This window comes from Cyprinodon tularosa, unplaced genomic scaffold (genome assembly GCF_016077235.1).
Source record: "Cyprinodon tularosa strain WSP-4 unplaced genomic scaffold, ASM1607723v1 ctg33, whole genome shotgun sequence".
NCBI classification, from domain to species: domain Eukaryota; kingdom Metazoa; phylum Chordata; class Actinopteri; order Cyprinodontiformes; family Cyprinodontidae; genus Cyprinodon; species Cyprinodon tularosa.
The window spans coordinates 2135667-2154968 of NW_024039041.1; the positions used below are offsets into that span (position 1 = coordinate 2135667).

At 38.3% G+C, this 19302-nt stretch overlaps 1 protein-coding gene across 1 annotated transcript; it reads left to right on the forward strand.

Annotated features, from left to right (window-relative positions):
* The first annotated feature begins 1586 nt into the window (after positions 1-1586).
* usp12a (ubiquitin specific peptidase 12a) lies at positions 1587-16347 on the forward strand. Its single transcript, XM_038293794.1, has 9 exons — positions 1587-1764; positions 2983-3063; positions 10213-10426; positions 10572-10807; positions 10892-10968; positions 14187-14270; positions 14533-14730; positions 15312-15390; positions 15497-16347. Exons 1-9 carry the CDS (start codon positions 1717-1719, stop codon positions 15596-15598), a joined length of 1119 nt encoding a protein of 372 aa, XP_038149722.1. The 5' UTR covers positions 1587-1716; the 3' UTR covers positions 15599-16347.
* The last annotated feature ends 2955 nt before the right edge of the window (positions 16348-19302 follow it).

Genomic DNA, 19302 nt, shown 5'->3' on the forward strand with positions numbered 1-19302 from the left:
CTGACTAATTCAGACCTTCTAGGAGGCTGTAGATGGCTGCAGCGAACGATCATTTTGCACATAGACTAACCTGTCGATTATATTTTCAATTAATCTATTAATAATTGGATAGCCAAAGGTTCTTAAAAAGGATTTTTTAATGAAATTAAACCAGGTGAAGCTAAATCTTTTCCACTAAGGGAGTATAAAGCATAATGAAAGAGGTTTTTTTTTTTTTTTTATCTAAAAATGTTTACTTATTTGTTTACAATCTTGGTATAATTGCTGCTCAAGGTGTGTCACTTTGTCAGCTAAAGACATGTTTTAGAGTCTCTATTTTCCAGTTAAGGATGAATAGATTACTAAATTAGTGGATTTTTATCAGCATGATATTTTCATATATAAATAAGTGGAATGGAGTTGAGTGAAAAATGAGTGGATATGGAGTGAGAGCGTGTGAGGACACTGAGATGTGTGTCTCACACCCAATGGGTGAGAGTTGACAGCCCTGCATAGGTTTATAAACACAGTTTAGTGCGTCAGTCAGTTAGAAAAAGCGCTTCTATCGCTTACGTGACTTGCGTGAAATGATATGCGCAAAGACACAGGAGGGGTTTTGCTCTTTGAGCTCGATGCAGGCGCCGATGAACAGGAGCGGTGCTAGATGGGGGGCCAGGAGTGGCCATGGCGACCCATAGCCAATCATTGGCCACCCCTGTGGTCACCCCTACCATTTTCTTCTCTCAAGTAGAATATTTAAAACATTTTAATTTTATATATATTAACATAGAAAACTTTGTATCAATTTGACTGTATGATCTGGTTGAACTGTAAAGTGCCTTGAGATGACAAGTGTTGTGAATTTGGCGCTATATAAATAAACTGAATTGAATTGAATTACTTGACAACAAAAACACTGTGGTTAATTATGCACAGTAAATATATCAACATTACAGATGATTAGTACAGAATTTATGCTCTTTCAGAACTAGATTTTGTGTTAAATGCCGTAAAGAGAAAATTATGTGTCTCTGCAAGTCATCTAAGAGTCTGGAGTGAAATCATAGATAGGCTACGGTAAATAACTATTTAAAAAAAAAAATTATATTATCAATTTATGCAGATATTAGTACTTGTAAATATCAATTTAATGTAGAATGATGTTGATAAAAGTAGGTAAGTAATCACAATGGAAAAGATGTTCGCTCCAGAACTCAAAGAATTTTATCCAGTATACATTTTATCTAGACGGATGTTTAAATATATGCTCCTATTTGTTAGAAAAGGCTGTAGGAAAGTATAGTTCGTCTTTATCTAGAAATGTGGACGTTGTGCTTGTTCCTGTTGGAACAGTGTAGATTGACCCTGAGGTTCTGGTAGCCTACCCATCCACTTTCGGCCCCCTCTCAGTATACATTGGATACCGGCCAGCCTTATAAAAAGTTTCTGGCTACGACTCAGCTGATGGATCCGTGTTACTAGACCCCATCACTATACACACTGCTTTATTTGTTTCTCCTCCCGTTTCACCTTCGGGTCTAAATGCGAACCAAAACAAGAAAGCTACTGGAACTGCATGGGTGAAGCGAAAACGGAAGCAGCCGGCAGTGAACGCTCTTGTCTTCTTCGGGTTGTTTATCCGCAACGGTCGCGAGCTCAGCAGCGTCCCCTCACGAGGACGGCCAGCCCAGTCCTGTCAGCGCGCGGCTGTGTGTTGTGGAAGATGGCGCTAGCCGAATGGAAATCCTAATGACAGTCTCAAAATTTGCTTCTTTTTGTACCATGGTAAGTGCACACCGGCCACTTCCTATTATTCTTAAGACTATCTAAACACCCAGAAGCAACAGCTGTATCGATATTAGCCGTTTAAACCGCCGAAATAAAAATGGAATCAGGTAATGCTGGTGGTAGTGCTAGGCAAGCAGTATGTAGCCACCCACCGCCCTCTCCTCCGCACTCCCTTTATTGGTTAAAGGCTAAATGCGGTCTTTTATGAGTTTACATTGTGTCTTAAATCGTGGTTATGCCTCTTAAATAGGTCATTTTTGTCGAAACTTAGTGTGCGGACAGCGACTGTGCACCTGCTGGCGCTGGGAATCGAAGCTAACCGGCTAATCTGTAGCTAAAATCAGTGTTTTCTGCTGTCAACAACTGGAGCAGCTGGCTAATGGATGGCTTCAGGGAGACAGTTACCCCACATTAGTAGAAGAGGAAACGCTTAACATTAAAAAATATCGTTTTTAACTAGTCTTTAGAGAACTAACAGATATTACTAAGGTGGGAAATTATGAGATTGTTTAGCATTTGCGTTGTAGTTGTATGCTTTTCGTTCTGTGACTTGTTTCTGTGTTGTTATGACTGTCGAGCCCCATTAGCTGATTCAAAGCTTTATATTCTTTATATTGACTCTCACTTAAATCTTACGGATAATTTTTATTTATTATTTAATAAAAGCCCTCCTTGAGTGCAGAAGTGCCTGGTAAGACATTATGCAAGCTTCTAGTTTGGGAAATCAAAAGTATTATATCAGTAAAATTAGTCTTGAACCATCAGAATACATTTTTTTTAACATACCTTTATTACGTTTTTCAACTTATACAGTTAATAAATAAAGCTAAATCAGGAAAACCTGTAACAATATGTTAAAAAAATAATAATATAGAGTACAGATAGTACAGGAAAAAACAAAAGCATGTAACAACATTAAAGCTCAGATTAATCAATCAATTAAAAGGATACATAAGCAGATATCCAGGCATTACAGTGTAACTATATTAATTGGTTGAATACACACTCAAGTATGGTCCCCTCCAGGAATCTTAGACCTGATAAGTCCATAGGCTTCTGTATAGTCTGTGTACTCTCTATGTCAATGTAATCTAAGAACGGATCCCATGTTTTGTCATCAGAATAAATTTAATGTCAATTGTTTTTTTTTTCTTTTAAAGCCAAGAATTGTGGAGAGTTTATCAAATTAACCCTTATGTGTTGTTCATTTGACAGGGCGCCAATGCCTCTGCTCTGGAGAAAGAGATTGGATCTGAGCAGTTTCCGGTCAATGAGCACTACTTTGGCCTCGTAAATGTAAGTGAATAATGGAGTGTTTATTAGATCACCTCTCTTTTTATTAATGATTGTTTTAATTTTTGTGGCATTAAAATATTAGATATTATTGTAGGATTTTGGTGATTCAAAGACACTACTTGTGACTGAATCCAACAGTTCTCACCAGGATGTTTCGAAGTGACTTGGATGAATACAGTTCTGTTGCAAATATGAAATACAGTGTTTATTTATAATAATTTGCTTCACATGGGACTGTTAGTAACTAAATGTCTGACATAAGCATCAATGTAAAAGAAGTAATTCAGCATAATATATGGATGAGCATCATCTTAAGGATACTTATCCATTAATTTTTTAAAAAGCTTTAAAATATTTGTTACAAAAATATTAAATGTCTGCATACTATGAAGATTATAGGCTATAATAGTCATAAGCTTTGAAAAAATGTGGACCATGTAAGTTTTATTCCCCAGGAATTTTAGATATTTTAGGGCCAAGATGCAGCTTTGGCTTTTATACTTAATGCACCATATGATGTCTAAATAACGGCTATCATAAAGGCAAATGGCTCTAAGGTTTGTAAAATTATATTCTCACGATAAGGTTACCTGAATGGTATAGGAGGGATCTAGAGGGACAACATGACATTAGTTTGGTTCTCAGTAGCTGCGTTTGCAGGCAAAATTATTTAAATATTATGCTTATTTTGAAAATGCACATTTTGGGGTGTTTTACCTTTAATACGTAAAACAACAAAATTTGCAAGTGAATACACCTGTTCACGCAATAAGCCCTGAAAACCACCTGGCAGAAGTGGATGCAAATATATGAGATATATCCTGTTTCAGCCACGGCTCTAGTGCACATCACGAAATAAATGTAAAAAAAAAAAAATACTCCTCATAAATCCAAATATACCATGCAATCACCCTCCGACAAATTCCAGTCTTTTTTTCAAGGCAGTAAGGGCGTGTTGCCAGTCGCGTGACTCATGAATGAATTTATCAATCGATTTACAATCAGATAGTTAAAGTTTCCTTATAGAAGTTTTTTTTTTTACTTAATTAAACCAGGAGAAACTGAAACTTTTCCACTGGAGAAGTTCTGGATATGGCATATTGACAGACAAAAAAGTGTTTTTTTTTTTTTACTTTAAATGCAAGGTGGGATGTTTTGTCAGGTAAAGACACATTTTAGATTCTACATATTCCGGTTAACAATTAATCGATTGCTAAATGCGTTGACAATTATTTTAATAATGTAATAATACGATTGTTTCAGCCTTATTTAGGACCCTTGCCCATGTCCTTACTTGTATCTCTTAGCCTGTTATCTAGTTCTAAATAACAAGGGAACAAAGAATAGGACATGAAGTATACATACTTGCATTTCATGTATCCTTTCCACAAAGAGATCAGTATTAGGATAAGTAGCAATAAATTATGAAAGGTATAACTCTGAATAGAAAAATAAAATGCTTGAAAAAACCTGGGTAAAACTGTGCCTACTTTTAGTGTTTGCACGCTTGTTTGTTTAGTCTGGTTTGTCTGCCACACCTCTGAAGGCCTAAAAACAACTACTACCATAAAGTTTTGCATTGCCGGAGATCTTTGGGGGAGTGGTTGCCTGGTGGTTAGGGCATAGAGCATGAAATCCTGAGGTTGTGAGTCCCACAGACTGCCACTCTGGGTCCCTGAGCAAAGACCCTTAACCCCACACTGCTCCCAAGGTGCCGCGTAATGGCAGCCCACTGCTCCCCAAGGCAATGGGTTACATGCAGAAGGTGAATTTTGTTACACTGTACTTGTGACAGTGTAATGACAATAAAATGCTGAAAAAAGAACCATATCTTTTATAGTGAGACTAAAAGATAAAAGATGCAAACCAGGAACTGAGCTGCTGTGAGCTCCATGTTTATACAGGTGCTGGTCATAAAATTAGAATATCATGAAAAAGTAGATTGATTTCAGTAATTCCATTTAAAAAGTGAAACTTGTATATTATATTCATACATTACATACAAACTCATATATTTCAGATGTTTATTTTGTTTAATTTTGATGATTACAAATGACAACAAATGAAAATCTCAAATTCATCATATCAGAAAATTAGAATATTACTGAAGACCAATAAAAACAAAGGATTTATAGAAATGTTGGCCAACTGAAAAGTATGAACATGAAAAGTATGAGCATGTACAGCACTCAGTATTTAGTTGGGCCTCCTTTGGCCTGTATTACTGCAGCAATGCGGCGTGGCATGGAGTCGATCAGTCTGTGGCACTGCTCAGGTGTTATGATAGCCCAGGTTGCTCTAATAGTGGCTTTTAGCTCTTCTGAATTGTTGGGTCTGGTGTATTGCATCTTCTTCTTCACAATACCCCATAGATTTTCTATGGGGTTAAGGTCAGGAGAGTTTGCTGGCCAATTAAGAACAGGGATACCATGGTCCTTCAACCAGGTACTGGTAGCTTTGGCACTGTGTGCAGGTGCCAAGTCCTGTTGGAAAATGAAATCTGCATCTCCAAAAAGTTGGTCAGCTGCAGGAAGCATGAAGTGCTCTGAAACTTCCTGGTATGTGGCTGCGTTGACCCTGGACCTCAGAAAACACAATGGACCAACACCAGCAGATGACATGGCACCCCAAACCATCACTGACTGTGGAAACTTTACACTGGACTTCAAGCAACGTGGATGAAGTGCCTCTCTTCTTTTCCTCCAGACTCTGGGACCTTGATTTCCAAAGGAAATGCAAAATTTACTTTCATCAGAGAACATGACTTTGGACCACTCACCAGCAGTCCAGTCCTGTTTCTCTTTAGCCCAGGCAAGACGCTTCTGACGCTGTCTGTGGTTCAAGAGTGGCTTGACACAAGGAATGCGACAGCAGAAACCCATGTCTTTCATACGTCTGTGTGTGGTGGTTCTTGAAGCACTCACTCCAGCTGCAGTCCACTCTTTGTGAATCTCCCCCACATTTTTGAATGGGTTTTGTTTCACAATCCTCTCCAGGGTGCGGTTATCTCTCTTGCTTGTACACTTTTTTCGACCACATCTTTTCCTTCCCTTCGCCTCTCTATTAATGTGCTTGGACACTGAGCTCTGTGAACAGCCAGCCTCTTTAGCGATGACCTTTTGTGTCTTGCCCTCCTTGTGCAAGGTGTCGATGGTCGTCTTTTGGACAACTGTCAAGTCAGCAGTCTTCCCCATGATTGTGTAGCCTATAGAACTAGACTGAAAGACCATTTAAAGGCTTTTGCAGGTGGTTTGAGTTAATTAGCTGATTAGAGTGTGGCACCAGGGGCCATCAATTTTGAACCTTTTCACAATATTCTAATTTTCTGATATGATGAATTTGAGATTTTCATTTGTTGTCATTTGTAATCATCAAAATTAAACAAAATAAACATCTGAAATATATGAGTTTGTATGTAATGTATGAATATAATATACAAGTTTCACTTTTTAAATGGAATTACTGAAATCAATCTACTTTTTCATGATATTCTAATTTTATGACCAGCACCTGTATATCCAAAGTATATATCCAAAGTATGGCTTAATCAAGATTCTAGTATTATGGGAAACCAGGGTAGAAAAAGTGCTAAAGTGACCAAAGGTGTTTTCTCTTACTGTAAAAAGCTTAAATTTAGTGCATCACCCCTAGAAGGATTGCCACATACCAGTCATCTTGCTGAAATGAATATGCTTCAATTTACAATAAATAATATTTTTAGTAACCAAAAAGAAGTGCACATTTAATGCAAGCACTAAATAAGTCCCACCTGTTGGTCTTATTAAGCTAATGTCTGTTAGGTAGCTAATTAAAGCAGACATCTAAGTGGTTAACCAGCAATGTATACCAGGGGGATATATTTGTGTTACTAAAAAGAGAATAAGATCAAACAGCTGATGCATGCATGTGTTCATTGATTCATTAAAGTATTCAGCAGTGATGCATTGAGATCATCAGTAATCCATGCATTGCTTCTCCCTCCATCTGCTATCCATTGTTAATGTTTATTTTGTTAATATATGTCATTTCTGTTTAAACTGAGACTTGTGTAATATTTATTATCAGCTGAACTTCTAATTTCTACTCTAGGCAATCATAGTGCTGCAGTCTGACACCATGCTTAGTATTTTTATCTAAGACATAAAAAAATATTGATTCAGAGTCGTAACCTTAAAATGATTAATTCTTCTTTAAGTTAAGAAGAGGTTGAATTGTTTTTTTTTTCTCCAGACTATAAACTGTAAAATATTAGATGATTATAGTTTTGGAAAAACATCACCTTATATCTTATTTTCCATCACCTAAAAATATCTGCTGTTGAATTTTTAGAAACCTTTTTGTTTGCAAACATTGCTAGCAGGTCAGAAAACCTGTGAAACTGCAGTCTAAATAGGCACTCATTTCTCATATGAAATCATTTTTGGGAAATATGAACCCTGTTGGAAGTTGTTTCCATCTTGATGGAGTGCAGCGTCTGCAGCGCTTTATTTTTTAACACATAATTAATTAAATGTAGAGTGTTTCTATGCAGGCTTCTAAACTTGACGTATGAAAAGATAAAAACAATTTACTGTGTGGGCTGTTTACAATGAGCAAAATCATAGACTTGAGAGTAGGTTAAAATTTGAAATGGTACCTTTACATTTACTAGGCCTGCAACTAACGATTAATTTGCAAATTGATTAATCTGTCGATTATTTTTTCGTTGAAACGATTAATAATCAGATAGCAAAAGCGTTCTTAAAGAAGATTTTTTGTGAATTTAAACCAGCTGAAACAAACTTTTCTCCAATTGAGGAGTTCTGCATACAGCATATTGACAGATGGGAAAGTTATTTTCACATAACTGCAACATCTTAATACCGGTATATTTTTACAATTTTTGTTTAGTTACTGCATTAAGTTGGTCGTTCTGTCAGCTAAAGGCATATTATACAGTCTCTATATTCCAGTTAACAGTTAATCGATTACTAAATTAGTTGACGATCATTTCAATAATTAATCATGATTAATCTGATTGATTCAGCCCTTTTATTACACATACACAATGAGTCAGAAACATAAAAAAGTTGATTTCATAGATTCCTTTTTAAGTGACTCACTGAACCCAAGATTCTTGTGTTTTCACAATTTTTAATTGATTTTGGACAAATACCAAAATCACTGTGAAATGACATTAAATGCACACATTGAAGCCAATGGAGGAAGGTTATCATGTGGTCGTGTGATAAAATAGCATTGGAGAGAAAAAAAGCAAAGACATAGAAGACGATGGTGAGACCAGCAGTGTTGTTTGGTTTAGACACAGTGGCAGCGAGGAAGAGACAGGAGGCAGAGATGAAGATGTTGATGTAGGGAATGATTACATCAGATGGTCAGCTCATGTTTTTGGAGATGTATCTAGAGAGGGCAGGCTAGTATGAAGTAAATATTGTACCATTATTGTTACAAGCAAAGAGCACTTTTATAAGTTAAAAACAATGCAATCTAGAAATGAAATGGAAAAAAAGAAAAAAAAATCGTCTTAATCAAGTTTTTGAGAGCAACTTTGCTGTTTTCAGATTACATTTTTTTCAAATTTTCTTTTTCTGTTTCAAATTTTCTCATTTTCAATCTTTATTTTTTCTACAGATTTGATATTTTCAAATGTTATTTTTTCAAATCTTTCGTTTTCAGATTGAGGTTCAAGAATTGCTTTCTTGTCTAATTGTGTATACAGAACACCTTCTCCTTTGTGAAGCCCAATAAAAACGCTCACTCTTGACATGCACATTGACCAATGTTGACCCATGTAAGACGTGTAAAGGTGATGACTAGATGGGTAGCAGTGTGCTGAAGCTGGAACTGACCAAGAAGGAGATTTGTGGATGGAGTCAAAGAGGTCATGAAGGTAGCTGGTGTGACAGAAGATGCAGAAGGCGAGATGAGATGGAGACAGATGATCCCTGAAAGGAAGAACGCAGGGGAGTGGCGGCCTAGTGGTTAGGGTATTGCGCTTGGATTCCTGAGGTTTTGGGTTTGAGTCCCAGTCCCACAGACGACCACTCTGGGTCTCTGAGCAAGACTCTTAACCCATCACTGCTCCCTGGGCGCCCCACGATGGCAGCCCACTGCTCCCCAAGGGGATGGGTTAAATGCAGAGGTAAATTTCTCCAATCGAAAATCAATAAAAAGTTTAATTATTATTATAGATGAAGAAGATTGGTATATTAGCTTTGGCACTTTGGTTTTCATGATTTTCCAATTATTAGAGAACATCCAACTCCTTCCCTGAGAACTCCCTCTGCTAAAAACCTAAAGTCAGACTGATATTCTTGTTCACTTGTTAGTTTTTTGTGATATTGTTTGCTGAATCTGTAAATTTCGTTGCAGCAAATATTAGCCTACATCAAGCCAAGTTCTCTGACCGACAAAATAGTCTGTGAAGTTTGAGATGTTGTACATTTTTACATCAGTGTCATGAAGGGAAAATAATTTTCATCTTCCGTTAGCTTAAAGCTAACAGTGCTGTATTATGATGAATAATGGTAGTCCTTCCCATTTCCCCGCTATAGGACAATGTGTTGAGTATCGGGGTTAGGTTTTTGCCTACACTTTTAATTTGAAAGAATATTGAAGCGTTACATTTGGTGAAAGGTTGAATGAGGCCCTCTTGAGTTGCCTGGTTTGCGTCTAGTTGGAGGAGTGGGCGAAGCGCCAATAAGAAAGATCAGGCTGGTGATGCTAGTACTAACTTACTTTTGTCTTTGCAGTTTAGCCTATTGTTGTATTCTTTACTGAAATGTGTCCGTTTTTTTGTGCACATTTCTGTGCATATCAGCTGCTGCACTGTTGCTTTTATGCTGATTGGTTGAGAGATCAGATCTTCTTGGGCTCATCTAAGATTCATGCATATATTTGCATTTTAAAACATTTTTTTTTGGAGGGGTAAGTTGAGGAAAATAATTACTACCACTTTCAGGAGACAGGATAGATTGTGCAGGCCCAAATGATATCTATATTGTTCATTTTCTTATTTTAAAGGACAGGTGGGGGGGATTATGTCATCTCTCTGTGATTGATGTGATTTGTGTTTTTTTATTTTTTTTTTTCCTCGGCTGAACTCTGCATAGCTAATCACATAATTTCCCTTTTTAATTTATTTTTTAGTTTGGGAACACCTGCTACTGCAACTCGGTGCTGCAGGCTCTGTACTTCTGCCGGCCGTTTCGGGAGAAGATCTTAGCGTACCGCAGTCAGCCTCGGAGGAAGGAGAACCTGCTCACCTGCCTGGCTGACCTGTTCCACAGTATTGCCAACCAGAAGAGGAAAGTTGGGGTCATACCCCCCAAAAAGTTTATCACAAGGCTACGCAAAGAGAATGGTGAGTGGGAAAGAAAGTAAATAGTAAAAGTAACTGCCTTCAATACTGCCTTGTGTCTTTGTCTGTTTATTAAAGATCTAGAACATCTCTTACTTCTGGCTGAACATGCAGCAGTTCTGACGTTTCTGTTCTCCTCCTCCCTCAGAGCTCTTCGACAACTACATGCAGCAGGATGCCCATGAGTTCCTCAACTACCTGCTAAACACCATTGCAGATCTGCTGCAGGAGGAGAGGAAGCAGGAGAAGTCAAACGGCCGTCTTGCCAACGGCACATTGGACTCCCAGAACAACAACAGCAACGCCACACCTGCTCCTACATGGGTCCACGAGATCTTCCAAGGCACTCTGACCAATGAGACGCGTTGTCTAACCTGTGAAACGGTGAGAACCCCGACATGTTTTCACTTCATTTGAAGGCTCCTTTAGATATTATGTCAAACTTTCTTTTTTTCTTTTTCACTGCAGATAAGCAGCAAAGATGAAGACTTTCTTGACCTTTCTGTGGACGTAGAACAGAATACCTCCATCACACACTGCCTCAGGTAAATCCACGCCGCTTTTAGGACAGGGTGATTTATAGAGGAGTTGAAGGGTGCCTTCTACTCCTGAGATGTTAGGGATTGTAAATAAAGCAGTTTACAGGTGCTGGTCATAAAATTAGAATATCATGAAAAAGTAGATTGATTTCAGTAATTCCATTTAAAAAGTGAAACTTGTATATTATATTCATACATTACATACAAACTCATATATTTCAGATGTTTATTTTGTTTAATTTTGATGATTACAAATGACAACAAATGAAAATCTCAAATTCATCATATCAGAAAATTAGAATATTACTGAAGACCAATAAAAACAAAGGATTTATAGAAATGTTGGCCAACTGAAAAGTATGAACATGAAAAGTATGAGCATGTACAGCACTCAGTATTTAGTTGGGCCTCCTTTGGCCTGTATTACTGCAGCAATGCGGCGTGGCATGGAGTCGATCAGTCTGTGGCACTGCTCAGGTGTTATGATAGCCCAGGTTGCTCTAATAGTGGCTTTTAGCTCTTCTGAATTGTTGGGTCTGGTGTATTGCATCTTCTTCTTCACAATACCCCATAGATTTTCTATGGGGTTAAGGTCAGGAGAGTTTGCTGGCCAATTAAGAACAGGGATACCATGGTCCTTCAACCAGGTACTGGTAGCTTTGGCACTGTGTGCAGGTGCCAAGTCCTGTTGGAAAATGAAATCTGCATCTCCAAAAAGTTGGTCAGCTGCAGGAAGCATGAAGTGCTCTAAAACTTCCTGGTATGTGGCTGCGTTGACCCTGGACCTCAGAAAACACAATGGACCAACACCAGCAGATGACATGGCACCCCAAACCATCACTGACTGTGGAAACTTTACACTGGACTTCAAGCAACGTGGATGAAGTGCCTCTCTTCTTTTCCTCCAGACTCTGGGACCTTGATTTCCAAAGGAAATGCAAAATTTACTTTCATCAGAGAACATGACTTTGGACCACTCACCAGCAGTCCAGTCCTGTTTCTCTTTAGCCCAGGCAAGACGCTTCTGACGCTGTCTGTGGTTCAAGAGTGGCTTGACACAAGGAATGCGACAGCAGAAACCCATGTCTTTCATACGTCTGTGTGTGGTGGTTCTTGAAGCACTCACTCCAGCTGCAGTCCACTCTTTGTGAATCTCCCCCACATTTTTGAATGGGTTTTGTTTCACAATCCTCTCCAGGGTGCGGTTATCTCTCTTGCTTGTACACTTTTTTCGACCACATCTTTTCCTTCCCTTCGCCTCTCTATTAATGTGCTTGGACACTGAGCTCTGTGAACAGCCAGCCTCTTTAGCGATGACCTTTTGTGTCTTGCCCTCCTTGTGCAAGGTGTCGATGGTCGTCTTTTGGACAACTGTCAAGTCAGCAGTCTTCCCCATGATTGTGTAGCCTATAGAACTAGACTGAAAGACCATTTAAAGGCTTTTGCAGGTGGTTTGAGTTAATTAGCTGATTAGAGTGTGGCACCAGGGGCCATCAATTTTGAACCTTTTCACAATATTCTAATTTTCTGATATGATGAATTTGAGATTTTCATTTGTTGTCATTTGTAATCATCAAAATTAAACAAAATAAACATCTGAAATATATGAGTTTGTATGTAATGTATGAATATAATATACAAGTTTCACTTTTTAAATGGAATTACTGAAATCAATCTACTTTTTCATGATATTCTAATTTTATGACCAGCACCTGTAGTTATCAAGCTTCATTTGAAAAAGTAATACAGCAGGAATTTTTATATTTGTCAGCGTAACGAAGGGGGTGGAACGCCAAACACTACCTTTTTATTTAAGTTGCAAGGACTGTTGGTTCCGCGCACTTCTGTTTATACGCCTCCCATCCTGGGTAGAGGAGTTTAATCTGCAGTTTCCTCCAACGCACCAAGAAATAAATCAATATTTTATTTTAATGAATCAGCTTGAATGCCCCGCTCTAAGCAAGATAAGATCACGGTTAACCTTGCTGTTTCTTTCCAGAGACGGAGCATACGTCAAGTGCTGAGCATTTAATGTTTAGAGCAGCTTTTTGCAAAGTGCTTCATCCGATCCAAATCCTATTTTGATAGACAAGAACAGATTTTATCCATAGATGGATTGGTACGCAAGTATGTGTGTGTGGAATATCATAGAAATAGGTGATTTGTGCATTATATCTTAAAGGTCTCCCAAAATCACTGTCCTGTCCGTTGAACCTCACACAGACTTTGATAGTGACTGACAGAAAAACACTCAGGATCTTTGTTCACAGAACAAAGATCCTGAGTGGAGGGTGATGTTTTTTTTTTGCCATGTTATTATCAATCTGTTAAGTTGTTTTTCCTCTTTCTTTTTTACTCCTATTTGGTTGAAATCATATCTCTTCAGACTGTTAAACATTCATATGAGGTATTTGTGATAGTATTTGATAATAAAAAAATGCTTAAAGATAACATACAGATCTGTGGAAGGGGTTTTAACCTAGAAAAAAAAAACAATACATTTAGTTTGTTTATTTCACTGTTTACTCACAGGGTATGGATAATTTTGATGTTGTATTTAATAATCTGGGAGCTGTGAAGTACGATCCAAGCCTCACTTGGAAATCTAAACTTATCCATCATCTTTTTCACCTTTTTCTTTCTCTATAGAATAAGCAGTCAAACATTCTGTTTATTTTTTTTTATTTAGCTTTATTTTATGAACTCAGCTGAACATTTTACACAGCTTTTAACAGAAATAATGCTGAATTTACCATCACTTTCTTTGAGGCTGCAAAACCTTGGCAACACAGCTTTAGTTTGACTTGAAATTCAGATATTTGGTTTATTTTTGACAGCTTTTGTGCATAATTTCAAAAAGTTCCCTTTAAATACTATTTTCTGCATCAGGTGTCCATTGAAATATTTATATCCTATCGCTTTTTTTATCCGCCAGTTTATGTGGTGAACAATACTGTTGTTTCTGATTTTAAGAGTTAAAAGAACAAGAAAAGTAGTTTTCTGCAAACAGTTGGCTGAATTGCTCGTTTATTACTTATAATTATTCTTACAGAGCTCATATTGGCATAAGTTTGAGCAGTTTGGAGCTTCTGTTTTATACCTTTGCAAAGTTTAAAGAGATTTTAGATCCACTTAAGCTGATACCAGCTAAAGAGAGAATGTGGGATTATGTTTTTGCAAATGTAGACCTCAGAGTAAACTTTTTGTCATCCGTTTTCTTTTAGAGGGTTCAGCAACACGGAGACCCTGTGCAGCGAGTACAAATACTACTGTGAGGAATGTAGAAGCAAGCAGGAGGCACACAAGAGGTCAGTGCACCATTTCCTTTTACATTCTGTCCACAGACTCTGATGGGTCTTACTGGCACATCCATCTTTGGATGTGTAAAGCTGGTGTTGGATGCTATAAAAAGCTGCAGCTAAAGATTTTTCTAAATATGAAAGCACTACCTTCTACCTTTTCTATTTGATGTCTATAAAAACACATTTGAAGATTCCGGTTATATTGTGAAAGACGCAGCATGTTGGAGTTTTCATTTTCACTTATTTTCCTGTATCTCCAACCCTTAAGGATGCGTGTAAAGAAGCTGCCAATGATCCTGGCTCTGCACCTGAAGCGCTTTAAGTACATGGAGCAGCTCCAGCGATACACCAAGCTGTCCTATCGCGTTGTCTTCCCCCTGGAGCTGCGTCTCTTCAACACCTCCGGAGACGCCACCAATCCTGAGAGGTTATACGACCTGGTTGCTGTGGTGGTGCATTGTGGGAGGCGAGTATATGAAGTCTGTGTTTATTTAAGGTGTTTCCCACTCGCTTTTCAGTACTTGCATGCTGAAAACAGATTCTAGCTCTGCAGGTTACTAAAAAGAAGAATAAAGGGAAAGTAGATTGAAAAGCTGAACTTGTTAAGAGCAGAACATGTTCCCTGTTAGACAGTCAGCTGAATTAATGAGCATCAGGCTGCTTCAGGGTGAAATATTTTCGACATCCATCTGCATATAAATGGGATTAGATAGAGGGATAGATATAAATACTTTAAGGTGCATGAAAGGCAGATATCAACATCATCCAAACTGATACGGTAATATGGAAGGAGCTGGAGGGAAAAAAGAAAAAAGCCTGGCTCAATAAAACTATTTTTATGATGAAGTTTTAAATTATGAATTGAAATATACAGAAGATCTTAAAAATATGCTAAAAAGACAAAAAATAGTTACTGATGTGTAATTTATTTTCAACACCTTGCATTGTAATAGTTATGTATATAAAATAAGGAAAATAAGTTTGGAAATGTATGAAACTAATTTGTAACTTTGTCGTCTTAAAAGAAATGTTTCTGTTTGTTTTCAGCGGTCCAAACAGGGGTCACTATATCGCCATTGTAAAAAGTCATGACTTCTGGTTGCTCTTTGATGATGATATTGTAGAGGTAAGCAGTTGTTGTTTTGTCTTTAAACAATTTCAGGAAGTATTTGTTTATTCGTCCTTTTTTCTTCACACTACCCGAGTCGATTGTCTTTTGTTTCTCCTCCTAGAAAATCGACGCCCAGGCTATAGAGGAATTCTACGGTCTCACCTCTGAAATCTCCAAGAACTCAGAGTCGGGCTACATCCTCTTTTACCAGTCCAGAGACTAAATGGGGAGCTGAGCGCTTTGCCACATTTTCCCAGAGAGACTCTGTCCTCTAACTCTGTGGGGGAAGCAGCAGATTGTAATCTCGCACGGCGTCATACCTGCCTGCACAGCTGTAACTCATAACTGTGCTTTTACGCAGCTCGGCCGTGGTCGTTCCCTCTACTTACCAGCTGACTCTGACGGTTTCCATGTCCTTCCCGCCCCCTCCATCATCCGCCGCTGCTGCTGCCAGGACTGAGAGGGACGATAAATCAAATTGTGTCAAGATTGTTTTTAAAGGACTGAGGGTTGTATAGATATTGACTGGCTGTATGAGTGCTGTTCTAGTTTTTGCCTCGGGTGTGGGATGAGTGGGTATTTAATTCATAAGATGTAATATCGGCCTGGAGTCTTCACCTCCCACATTGTTAACCTAAACTGTGACGGAAGTTGTTTTTTTTCTTTTAATTTTTTTCTTTGGCCATGGATGTAACAGAGGATGGACAGGAGATGGGTGCCCCATTAACAGGGTGCAATAGACTGTGTATTTTAGTGTACAGAATGGTATTTGTATAAATATTTCATTAAGATATTATCATTGGAAAACGTTAGACTTGGAGAAGATGTATTAACACTATGGTGCACTTTTGATACCGTTTTGTAGGTGTTGGCAAGCTTGATGTGAGAGGGGTTGTTTGGAAAGGCCTGTTGTAAAGCGATCATTTTCTGTTTTAAAGAAAAAGAAATAAAGACAATAAGATCGAGGGGACAGTCTGCTTCACTTACGGGGAGGCTCAGCATCGACATCTAGTGTATTCTTTTGGTACTGCAGTCTTATTTTATTCAATCGGGAGTCCTTTTTAAATTCCTTCTCAGTCAGTATGGCACAGGGTAAAAATGACAGACATTTCAGTAATGTAGAAAACCACTGCTTATTTATTCTGTTCAAGTGATTCTTGTGTGTTTATTTTACATTTCCCTGATTTTGATTACTGAACCCTTCCTTGCACAGAAAAATTAGACAGTTGCATTAGACCAATCAAGGGAAAATTAGAAAGGGATTTATTTATGGCCTAAACTGTCAGAGCAAATGGTAAGCAGTTATGAAAATAATAAGGAGGCTGACTGCTCAGTGTTTTAATGGAAAGTTCAGTGAAAAGAGTGTTTGAAAAGTACATGGCAGTGGTAAGAGCAGCCTCAAGGATAGTTTAGGGCTCAATTAAAATGTTACAAAGGGATGCATAATCGGATTGTTGCTGTGATTGGTGCTTTGAGATCCACCATTCTGACTCGGGAAGTTTCCAAATCATAGGCTAAAGGTAAATTTAGAAGAATAGGTGAAAAACAGTCCAACATGATTATCTGGTTTGTTACCATAGTGATTAATTGGGAGCCAAGTTTCCATCTGATGTTGAGTCTTCTATCAAATAATGCACATTTTAGAGCATTTCATGTTTGTGAGTTTTACAAAAAGACTTGAATCTCTTTACCGTCCCCTGACCTAAACCCCATAGGTTATCACTAAGAAGAAGATTAGCAAGGGCGGTTCAAGATGGCCCCTAACATGATACAAAACAAGTGTGTAATTAAAATATGCACTGGCAAGCAAACCATAATTGTTTTGTTCCTCAGAATTATTTCATTATTCATATATATATTTACTTATACGTTTTCATTTTAATAATGATACATTTAAGTTGTTCCACTTTTAGTTTCTGTTATATGCAGACAGGCTTAACATTTTTAGCTGCTAAATCTTATTATCCATTGGTGCAGGTGGTTCTTTTGCTCACTCATTAGTTTCTAACAATGAACTATTGCCCTGTGTTTATTTTGTGTGTGTGTGTGTGTTTTGTTTCATTTTCTTTGTTTAGTGCCCCTATAAAAAAAAAAAAAAAAAATGGCTCCATCTTGCCCCCAGTTAGATATGGTCTAGAACCGCCACTGAGGATGAGAGCCACTCTTCATCCGGATGATGATCTTCATCCCATGTTGCATTAGTCCTTGAACCATAAAGTAAATGGATAGTTCTACAGTAAGCTAACATTTCTCTATTAATGTTTGTTGGTACAGCGTAATGGTTACATCTACAGGTCCTTCTCAAAATATTAGCATACTGTGATAAAGTTCATTATTTTCCATAATGTAATGATAAAACTTAAACATTTATATATTTTAGATTCATTGCACACTAACTGATCAGTTCTTTTATTGTCTTAATACGGATGATTTTGGCATACAGCTCATGAAAACCCAAAATTTCTATCTCACAAAATTAGCATATTTCATCCGACAAATAAAAGAAAAGTGTTCTTAATACAAAAAAGTAAACCTTCAAATGATTATGTACCGTTATGCACTCAATACTTGGTCGGGAATCCTTTTGCAGAAATGACTGCTTCAGTGCGGCGTGGCATGGAGGCAATCAGCCTGTGGCACTGCTGAGGTGTTATGGAGGCCCAGGATGCTTCCATAGTGGCCTATAGCTGGATCCACAGTGTTGAGCACAGTGATACCATGGTCAGTAAACCATTTAGCAGTGGTTTTGGCACTGTGAGCAGGTGCCAGGTCGTGATGAAAAATGAAATCTTCATATCCATTTAGCTTTTCAGCAGATGGAAGCATGAAGTGCTCCAAAATCCCCTGATAGCTGCATTGACCCTTCCCTTGATAAAACACAGTGGACCAACACCAGCAGCTGACTTGGCACCCCAGACCATCACTGACTGTGGGTACTTGACACTGGACTTCTAGCATTTCCTTCTCCCCAGTTTTCCTCCAGACTCTGGCACCTTGATTTCCAAATGACATGCAAAGCTGAGCAACAGTCCAGTGCTGCTTGTCTGTAGCCCAGTTCAGGCACCTCTGCTGCTGTTTCTGGTTCAAAAGTGGCTTGACCTGGGGAGTACAGCACCTGTAGCCCATTACCTGCACACACCTGTGCACGGTGGCTCTGGATTTTTCTACTCCAGACTAAGTCTACTGCTTCCACAGGTCTCCCCAGGTCTGGAATCGACCTTTCTCCAGAATCTTCCTCAGGGTCCGGTCACCTCTTCTCGTTGTGCAGCGTTTTGTGCCACACTTTTTCCTTCCCGCAGACTTCCCACTGAGGTGCCTTGATGCAGCACTCTGGGAGCAGCCCATTGGTTTATAAATAGCTTTCTGTGTCATACCATCTTGCTTCAGGGTGTCAATGATGGCCTTCTGGACAGCAGTCAGGTCGGCAGTCTTACCCATGATTGGGGTTTTGAGTGATAAACCAGGCTGGGAGTTTTAAAGGCCTCAGGAATCTTTTGCAGGTGTTTAGAGTTAATTTGTTCTTTTTCATGATATTTCAGTTAGTGTACAATGAATCTAAAATATATGAATGTTCAAGTTTTATCATGACATTATGGAAAATAATGAACTTTATCACAATATGCTAATATTTTGAGAATGACCTGTATATAACCAATTGACTATTTTTGAATTAAATCACATCACTGAAATGCACCTGCATTGTTTTGAATATGGACAGCCCACCTCCCTGCTAAGGTGAGCTGCAGGCAGCAGAATATGGAGGGGGAGGCTTTTGGTTGCATGCACACCAGGACTGCTGTTACAAAATAATGCAACCATTTTTGGCATTTATTTAATCACATTTAATTACTTTGACATATTTGTTTCATGTTACCAGGGTGGGACATAAAACAATTCCCTCTGCAAAAAGCAGTTTATTCAGGTATA

Excerpts from the sequence above, each read along its gene's own strand:
- usp12a (XM_038293794.1), top strand. The coding sequence starts at position 1,717 with ATGGAAATCCTAATGACAGTCTCAAAATTTGCTTCTTTTTGTACCATG. Across the intron at positions 10,427-10,571 it reads AAGGCTACGCAAAGAGAATG|AGCTCTTCGACAACTACATG; the intron begins GTGAGTGGGAAA and ends CTCCTCCCTCAG. Across the intron at positions 10,969-14,186 it reads TCCATCACACACTGCCTCAG|AGGGTTCAGCAACACGGAGA; the intron begins GTAAATCCACGC and ends GTTTTCTTTTAG.